The 10,019-nt window shown below is 33.0% G+C and overlaps 1 protein-coding gene across 1 annotated transcript in view; it reads right to left on the bottom strand.

Annotated features, from left to right (window-relative positions):
• The window catches only part of LOC106469378 (sodium- and chloride-dependent glycine transporter 1-like), a 23,260-nt gene that overhangs the window by 7,956 nt on the left and 5,285 nt on the right, over positions 1-10,019 (bottom strand). Inside the window, exons 2-9 of the mRNA XM_022397883.1 lie at positions 7,531-7,714; positions 5,489-5,620; positions 4,907-5,050; positions 4,103-4,259; positions 3,628-3,760; positions 2,406-2,540; positions 1,610-1,713; positions 124-248 (exon numbers count right to left, since the gene is read on the bottom strand). Of these exons, the coding sequence (XP_022253591.1) occupies positions 124-248; positions 1,610-1,713; positions 2,406-2,540; positions 3,628-3,760; positions 4,103-4,259; positions 4,907-5,050; positions 5,489-5,620; positions 7,531-7,714 (1,114 nt within the window). The remainder of the gene's footprint in view (positions 1-123; positions 249-1,609; positions 1,714-2,405; positions 2,541-3,627; positions 3,761-4,102; positions 4,260-4,906; positions 5,051-5,488; positions 5,621-7,530; positions 7,715-10,019) is intronic.

Raw genomic sequence — 10,019 nt, 5'->3', positions numbered from 1 at the left:
ATCTATTTTAATATTGATGCTACGAAAATGATCTATTTTAATATTGATGCTATGAAATGATCTATTTTAATGCCCATAACACAAGTTTTGTTCAAAACTTGAGACAGAATAAAGATATGTTACCTTGGGCTGCAACCTCGGACACAGGAACCCCCAGTTCATGAGCCATGAACCCCACAATACTAAAGATGACAAACCCCGCAAAGAAGCTTGTTGCACAATTGCCAAATGTGATTACTAGAGAGTCCCTACAATCAAATAAAAATGTTAACCCTCTTGGAATGAAGAAACAAACAGAGTAACTGAATTAATGATAAGAAGAAGTTTGGAGTTAGGTTTGATAAAGGGCAGTTGACTAAAACATAACTAAAATAAAAACAGTTTTACAGGTGAAACTTATATTAATGTTCAACAGTAAATTTTAAAAGCCAACTAATTTAGACATGGAATTGATTGTATCAAAAATGAATGTCAGAAATTTTATATATACTTCCAATATATATATATATATTAAAACTTAAAAGTTTACTATCTGTATTATCACACAACATAACTAACACATAATGAAGATATGTTAGTTTCATGTATCTAACAGAACCTGTCACCTATATAAGGTACAGGGATCAGGAAGATATTTTGATTATAAGGGATGCTTCATTTCAATTTCTTGTGTTCTTCTAGGCTTATCAGTGACTATTACATCAGTTTCAGGTGCTGAACATTTGAGGAGGCATGGAAAAAGATCTTAAGTTATTCAGTCACCTGTGGATTCAATGTTCAGCCTTCATTTGTACTGGTAATGATCTTAACTAGCAGATCTCCGGTACAAATTTACAATCCCCTGTTCATGACATATGTCATCAACATTATACATATATTCAGTCATAAAAGGGAAGTATTAGTAAGTAACAAGTAATACATTCAAAGTTACAGGTCAAGAAGACCTTAACAGTTCGAGTCTGTAACCATTCAGCCTCTAAGCTGCTGTTACAACTGCTAACTTAAAGTTATACTATATGAATCAAAATATTCTTGAAGAAATACAAAATTAAACAATAATATTTTCATCCTCCATTCTATGTTTCTTCAGATATAAATAAAAAGTTATCCCCTGGTCCAGTGAATTGCTACAAATCACCATTATATTGTCCTATTTTAATGAACACTTTACAAAAACAAATTAAACAAGATTCTGAACCTTTTTCATATCAAAGTTGAATTGAAAATCAGTTTCGGCCACAAAAGATGGTTTGAGGTACAAGATTATCTTGCTGAAATGTTCTAGCGTGAGTTACTAACTTTAAACGCACTTTTCTCCGTCGTTCTAGTTAAGGCTAATTTAAACAATTACTAGATTGTCGAAATTCTTAAAAAAAACCAAAAACCAAACAATTATGTGTCCTTTACATTACACTGGAGAGAAATAAGTCGGGAAAGTTCTGTTTTTTTCACTGTAAGAGGCAGTACAGGTAAAGAAGAACCATTACAGAAACTAAGGACGTCAAACAATGACTGTAAGTAATGTCTTGGTAAAATAAAAACATTTCTGATATGCACCAAAACTTCAAACCAGCATCAGAATAAAAGAAATGTACCATCTTCTAACTACCTGAAACAGTTGTTATGGAAACGGTTGTAACTGGCTAGGGTGATTAATCCGCCCCAACAAGGTGATAATGAGAAAAAAATCTGCATGGCTGCATCAGCCCAAACCTGAAATAAGATTAACATTTTTGACTTGAGAGACCAAGAAAATAACAACCTACGAACAGTATAACGTCAGACGTCCGTTGCCAACAAGCTATAATAATAATGTCTTCATGCAAGTTTAAAAACAAGTATAAATGTATTAATGGTTTTGTTTACGGCAACTTCTTTTATTGGTTTCTTTGCATGAAAATTGTTTACAGAAATATCATTATATTTCAGTCTAATGTTGATTAGCATGAGACACTGTAGAATGTATTAGATACTTTATGCATACATGGCACATTCGAACATGCCTTCAGAAGAAACCTTAAAAAATTATCTGTTTTAAACATTTAAAGATCGTCTTAAAATAATTTCACACAAAAAATGAAAAGTTGAAACATAAGAAATACTGTTTGTTTTCATTTCATTAAATTAATGGTAACATGCTAAATAACATTAGCATAGTTGTTGACTTTTTTTTATAATTAACATTAACAAGTTTTTACCTTTTATTTCTATATTAAGAAACAGGTTATTTACAGAAATTTATTAAAAGCTGCTCATTCCCCCCCCCACTCATATTAAAGTATGTAGTACTTACTTTCTATATTTTGTTTTACAGAAACAAGTGATAATAGCCATGTTACTCGCAAGTTTGTAAAACAAACACTAATACATACACAGCCAGGTTTAAACAAGTACTGTGATCTCACCTTGGCTTCTTTCAAACGGTGCCATTCTGGGGTAAGATAAAACATAACCCCATCATAAGCCCCATCTAACGTAGCTCCTCGGATCAGCAAGATAACCAACACCACATAAGGAAATAACGCTGTGAAGTACACAACCTGACAATAGACAGAAACAAGTACCATTAAGCCTAAAACAACTTGCATTAGGCCTTAACAAAACAGATACTGTGTCTGAGAAACAACTTGTCATTAGGCCTAAATATAATTAAGATCGTGATTATAAATTTTTTTTTTCAGATTCCTTTCAATATGTCTATTACGTAATTTAAAATCAAGGGTGTGTAAAATATCCCATGTATTTGCATAATTTAAAATTAATGGTGTGTACAATATCCCATGTATTTGCATAATTTAAAATTAAGGGTGTGTAAAATATCCCATGTATTTGCGTAATTTAAAATTAATGGTGTGTAAAATATCCTATGTATCTTTTGCTAACTCTTCTGTTCACAGAAATAGAATTAAACTGTTATTATGAAACAAAACACAAACTTAATTATGCCTACATTATAAATTCACTATAACACTTATTGAATAATCACATACACAGAGACCTAAAATTAACTTTGGTATATCTCAATTATCTGCAAATGTTAAAAAACTAACTTAACGTAGGGAATTTTTTGAATTTCTGAAGAAAGATAATATTTAGCTGCTTTCAAGTAACTGACTTGATTTATCTTTCCTTACACACAACTCACTTCAAACATGTGTAAAACATGGAAAGTAAAATTCTTGTAAATTAAACTTGATAGAAATACAAGTAATTCTAAAGAAATGCTGAAAATAAATTGTTTTTCATAGCATGACGATCACTGTTCATGTTGTGTCTTTTCTTTAGATTTTCACAATTTAAGATGTAGTGTTAGTATACTCATCTTAGTTAAAAGTTGTTTTTTTTTAACATTGTAGCATTCTAAAGTAGAATTCTTCTCGGGAATGGACAATAATGCAGAACAATCTGGAGATAGTTACAAAATTACATTTGTTTAGACAGTGGTCGGTAATACTTCTGGTGCTGCAAGTTTAGCCATTATAATGTTCTTTTATTCTACTATTAGGGGAACCAGCTCTTAACAGGAAGATGAGCACATGACATGTAAAAATAGAGAAGAACTGAACGTGAACTTTGATCGTTGAATAAGACGTGACTAAAACATTTTCATAATTTGGTGATAATTACCTTTCCTATACTCTTGACACCTCGGACCAAGCAGAAAAAAAGAAGAATCCAACACGCCAGGAGACATAAAGCCAGTTGCCACTTAATATTACCAAGATCATGGAGGCCCTCGGTCAAATCCAGAACAAAGTTACTGAAGGTAATTAAAACATATACGAAATAAACAGATTAACAATATCTATCTCACATGAGATATTTAAACAGACTAACAATACATAGCAATCACACTTTATATATTTCAACTAAGCTTACACCGAGATGCTTGAATAACATAACTGATAAAAGCGTACTGCTGCACTAAAAGGCCTTTATTACTTCTTTTTTTATCCAATAACTTTGAAGCATTCAATTCAATCAATCTTAAGAAAAGGATGAAATAAAACATTTTAATTTGTAATAATATACTACATATATAGGAAGTAACAGTAAAAAACTGTGTAATTCCAACTGTTACAAAGATTTATAACACACTCACTGAAAGTATTCATCGCTAGCCATTTTAGTGTTATCTGTTGAGTTGGACAAAACTGACCACTCTTCATTACTGACCATCTGCCTCAGAATACAAGTACCATTGGCCAGGACTGTTCCGTTATGGGCAGTGCAATTCTTGGTGTCAAACTTTCGACATGCTGGAAGAGAAATATCATAGTTTAAAAATTCTTTAAACAGAAAAAAAAATAGGAGAGAAAATGCAATTAGTTAAGTCAAAATCAGAAAAAATTACTCTCTTCAAATTTAACTTAGTACTAACAGAATACAAATTTGGTGCTTTAAATGTGTATTACTATTTATAACTAATATTAGTTTATTTTCATAATTAACACTTACACCAATATAGAAACATTCGATGATGAGGAACCCACTTTGAGACTAATATTGCTTGGAGATGGCTTGAATGGGTAATGAAGAAAACTTTAATACAAGTTTAACATAATAGCAAATGTACAACGTTTTGAGAAGTTTTTGTCAAAACGTTGTACATTTGCTACGTTAAACTTATATTAAAAAATTTCTTCATTACCCATTCAAGCCATCTCCAAGCATTATCAATATAGAAACATGTATTTGGATAATTAACTTGGAAACCTAGTTCTAAAAACCTAAATAACCTAGCAACCTCAAGTCAACAACACACATAACCAGGCACCTCATATATTGAGAAGCGTGAAAATCTCTTATGCATCAAACAGAAGTTTTGTAGTGTTTCCGATGCAGTGTGTTACTATTCCATAAGTGTTACACTATACACCGAAGTCCACGTAACACAAACTCTTACCATTAGTGTTCCACCAGTTTTCACAGGAGCTCCAGGGAAGTTGGCTAGTGAAGGAAGAGAAGAGATAGAATAAGGACCAAGCCAGAATCATGTTGTAGTAGATACCAACAAGGAACGACATCAACACCATGGCATAACCCAAACCTAAAAAAAACAGTTATGATTATATAGCTCAATCTAGCCATTAGAAAATATAAAATTTTCAAAATATAGATAACAAAAGATCCGATATTATTTCGATTTTCAATACAGAGCACGATTTATTACTAGATGTTGAAAATGATTCTGAGACTATAACAAAATGACCAATCAAACACATTTATTATGTTACATTTGGACTTTTACTATTATAGTCGACCTTCAAATGTCTGGTAAGAGCCAGAAGTGGCACACACAAATTAACAACTTGAGCAGAGATCCTGGTAAGATTTTAGAATTAACAATTTATTTTAATTTAATTATATCAAGAGATATTACAGCAAGAGAAGGATGGCACTTTAATAAAATGTAAAATTTTTACCAGTAAGTAACAGTCTAGAGAAAAAATACAATGAGGTTAAGGAGCTTTGGAATAAATAATACCTTGAAAAAGTGGAGCTATCTTCCATATCGTGATTGGTCCTTCACTTGCAAACTGCCCAAAGGCCAACTCGAGAAAGAACAGTGGTAGTCCCACAAATATCAACATGATGGTATATGGGATAAGAAAGGCACCTATAAAGAAAAATATTAGATTAATCCTTGGATTACATAAACAAAAAAAGTCTTAAAATTAAATGTTTATCTGTCTTTGCTCTACACCTGCTTGTTGTAACACTATTAGATTGTCATTTTTTTAGTTTACAAATGAAAGTTATTTACTTTTTGAGGTGTGGAGTATATTTGGGATAGACTAGCATTAACACAAGACTTCTTCCGAGAGATAATGAAATATAGTCGACCATATTTTAGTTCTAACCCAGGTTCAATGTGCTGATCCAATCGATAACTTTACTGGTATTGTAAATTATGGTTTTTAATTTTTAATATACATTTTTTTTAAATAACAGTCAGTCCTAAAAAACAGGCCTTTAAATCAAAAGACCATTATCATTTTAAATGATTACTTAAGATTTTCAGACACTTAATGTATATAGTAATAAATCAGAAATATTTATATTAATATAAATAATTACTATCTCTATGAGATGTGTAGCTTTTATTAACAATTTCATATCAAAGTGAGGCGTACATTTGATTAAAAGAAAAGACAAGTAGTTAAACCATATCAGGAAATCAAATAATTTGGTTGTCGTTTTACTACTTCACAGATGATATGGCCAATTTGAGTGTTTTAGTTCCATTAAATTGAATCAAATATAGGCTTAATAATAATGATAATAATACGTGGGCAATAAAAATGTGATTCTATTCAATAAATACAAAATCGTAAAAAAAACACCGAATTAAAAAAATCAAAGTACATTTAGTTAAGCTAGCTATGGGCGTTTTTTCTAGCCAAGTTTACATAATGCACTAACCTTAATATTATCCTTTCTTTAAGGTACACGTTTAATTGTTTGTTTGAAGTTAAGCACAAAGCTACACAATGGGCTACCTGTGCTCTGCCCACCACGGGTATCGAAACCAGGTTTCTAGTGTTGTAAGTCCGAAGACATACCACTGTGCCACTGGTGGGCACACGTTTAATTAAACTTCTGTTTTTATATTTTAATTTTTTCATGTTTAAGTAAAGAACTTGTAATTATCTATTAATAGTATTACTGCTCCCACAGTGTCTGCTACTTATCAAAATCCATAAAGTTATACATAGTAACAAGTATCTTTTTGTCATCGACAAATGACCATAACTGAGAATAGTAACCTCGACCACAGACTACTCACAGCAGACGATCTGTGTTATATTTACGTTTCTAGGGCAGACAAAACGTGCTATCTTCCTCGTGTGAGCGAGGCCAGTTTAGACTCTGCACTACAATGTTCCCAGACTATAATAACAGTATATAGAGATTAAATTTCATTTGCTTCGAATTTCGCTATCATCGCTAGCCTTCTCGAATTTTGAAGTGATAGATTAGATTGCAACTAGTCAACACCATCCACCGCAAACTCTAGGGCTACTCTTTACCAACGAAAAGTGGGACTGACCCTCAAGTTGAGAGTCGAGCGCTCTAACCACTATGCTACGTCATGCCTGTAGGTATGAAAAGCTCATATTAAAGCTTATTTTACGGATATCCTAAAAATGATGAAATATTTTTCGCAACGAAAACATTTGAAACATCTTTGTAAATGTATCGTTTCTTTTCCAAGCCCCCCCCCCCCCCCAAGTGGTTCAGCAGTAAGACTGAAGGCTTATAACGATAACAGGCAGCACATTGGGTAGCGATGTGCTTAACAACAAATAGAACAAACGTTTTTCAAAACTTTACAGTTTGAGGAACATTTAGCAGAAATATCGTAGTTAATTATTTGTTTATGTGTTTGTGTAAAATTATAACGTTAACATTACAATGGTTAAATCTACAGGCAGTGTTTTAAAACATTCGCTTACCCTACAAAACATTTCAAGTCCAGTAATAGTGTTTTGGGGGCGAACTATTTCCATTTTTAGCGTAACCTACCTCCCCCGTTTCTGTAACACAAATAAGGAAACCTCCAGATGTTCCCCAGGCCAACAGCATAGCTGAGACAGGAGAGAAGAAATTCGATTCCGCTGGACCAGTTTCCTCTTTCTTTATTCTCGTCCACTTTCCCGCCGTCTGAGATGATAATCCGAGGAGGAGCCATAGTAACGGCATGGTGAACCTTCACAAAAACAATCAATTTTTAATCCGACGCTTTTGTTTCTAAAATTTTAATTTTAGTAATTTATAAATATAAGACCCAGTATTAACCCCAAGGTTTTTCTAGTTATTAGTTTTTAATATATATATATATATATATATATACATACAGTTCCTCGTGGACTGCAGACGACGCACTCAATGCAAGTTAAACGAGTTATTTCATTCTTTAAAATTTGAGTCCCATATACAAGGCTGTAAAAATTAACCTACTTGCTGTGAATATATTATTTTGTTGAGCAACTAGAATTAGGTTTAGCTGCTACTTTAAACACAGAATTACATGTTCATTAAATAAAGATTAATTTATCGCCTAGGTTTAAGTCAATCTGTGAAACTCTTAAGGCTTAATTATATAACAAAGTCACGTAAACCTAATCCATGGATATCGCGTGTTTAGAATTTGATGTTATTTTAAAAATGAGATATTCTGTTCACGATAGTGTATTTACATCTATATTGTTAGTTAAAAAAAGTTTTAAGGTCAATTTTAGGGTTATATTAAATATAAAAGACGTATGGAGGAACCTAAATGATAACTCGACTCTTCAGCGCCTCCTGCTGAGATAGTTAAGAAAGTCTACTCAAACCAGGTAAAAAGTACTATAATACTAAATACCCCTGTTATGGCTTCCGGTAGCTTTTGTAGTGTATTTTATTGTTAAATATAAGATCTAAGTTATATTCATATTTCTATAAATTATGTAGAATGACATAAAACTAGATAGTGAAGGAAGCTAGTTAACAGTACGATAGTCGACTGTTAGGCTGGCTACCCTTGTCTGGTCGAACAATGGGATTTGACGAGTCTTATTATAGTGTACCTGTGTTCTCGAAATGCAGAGCGCGTTTCAGAGATACGAGATTCACAATTCGGGCACGCTAATGACAAAGTTACGCCTAGCACAATTTTTAATTTTGTTAAAATGCTGGTAAAACAGAAAAATCGAGGAAGACAGTCGTGATAGAGCACTTAGACTGCTCTAAAATAGAAGTAGAAATCGTGGGGAGAACCTGTCTTGGAGTACCCTTTTTACCAACGAATAGTGGAATCGGCCGTCACATTATAACGCCATCGTGGCTTGAAAAACCGAGTATGTTTAGTGACGAGGATTCAAACCCACTTTAACCACTAGGTTATGTCAGGTCGTTCACAAAGTACGAACGTTAGTGTTGAACCGTGCAGACGTTAGTAAAACAGGTAATGTATTCGGTAGACAGTTTCCCTTTTAAAAGAAACTAAGGGATACCACCCACAGTAATAATGTTCCTACGTTTTAAGTTACTTTTCAAGACGAACTGCGAGAACGTGATCTAGCTAAAGAAGAAGGGTTAGAGCGAACACTTGGCAGGGACGAAAGGGTAGATCAGGTAAAGTAGATAACTGTCACATCTCTAAGTTTAGCTAAAACCTATACATTCATTTATTTCGTCCCTTCCTCTCTTAGATTTATCTTCTTTTCGTTCCTTTTTACCCCGAAAAGTATTGATGATTGAGAAGTTTTATTTATCGAGTTTCTGTTTCTACACGAGGGCTATCTGCGCTAGCCGTCCCTAATTTAGCAGTGTAAGACTAGAGGGAAGGCAGCTAGTCATCACCACCCAACGTCAACTCTTGGGCTAATCTTTTACCAACGAATAGTGGGATTGACATTATAACGCCTTTACGGCTGAAAGGGCGAGCACGTTTGGTGGGACGGGGATTCGAACCCGCGACCCGCAGATTGCGAGTCGAGCGTTCTAACCACCTGGCCATGCCGGGCCCATATATATATATATATGCTAGTGTTTTTAATAAAATAACTAAGATTGATTCTGACAACTTCAACGAATGAAGTATATATAGTATAAATACGATCGAGGCGAAACAAATACTAGGATCACACATTTACAAACACAAGACAACGAATCAATATTAGAAATTTTAAAATGTTATGTAATGAGAACAACGTTAGTAGAAGAAAAAGTAAAAGTATTAATTATTTATCAACTAAGACCTAATTCAATTCAAAATACAGGTGTTACTACATCAACTAAGACCTAATTCAATTCAAAATACAGGTGTTACTACATCAACTAAGACCTAATTCAATTCAAAATACAGGTGTTACTACATCAACTAAGACCTAATTCAATTCAAAATACAGGTGTTACTACATCAACTAAGACCTAATTCAATTCAAAATACAGGTGTTACTACATCAACTAAGACCTAATTCAATTCAAAATACAGGTGTTACTACATCAACTAAGACCTAATTCAATTC

This window comes from Limulus polyphemus, unplaced genomic scaffold (assembly GCF_000517525.1).
Source record: "Limulus polyphemus unplaced genomic scaffold, Limulus_polyphemus-2.1.2 Scaffold3455, whole genome shotgun sequence".
Classification (NCBI taxonomy): Eukaryota; Metazoa; Arthropoda; class Merostomata; order Xiphosura; family Limulidae; genus Limulus; species Limulus polyphemus.
The sequence above is the reverse complement of the archived record's forward strand: the minus strand, read 5'-3'. Positions and strand labels throughout refer to the sequence as shown.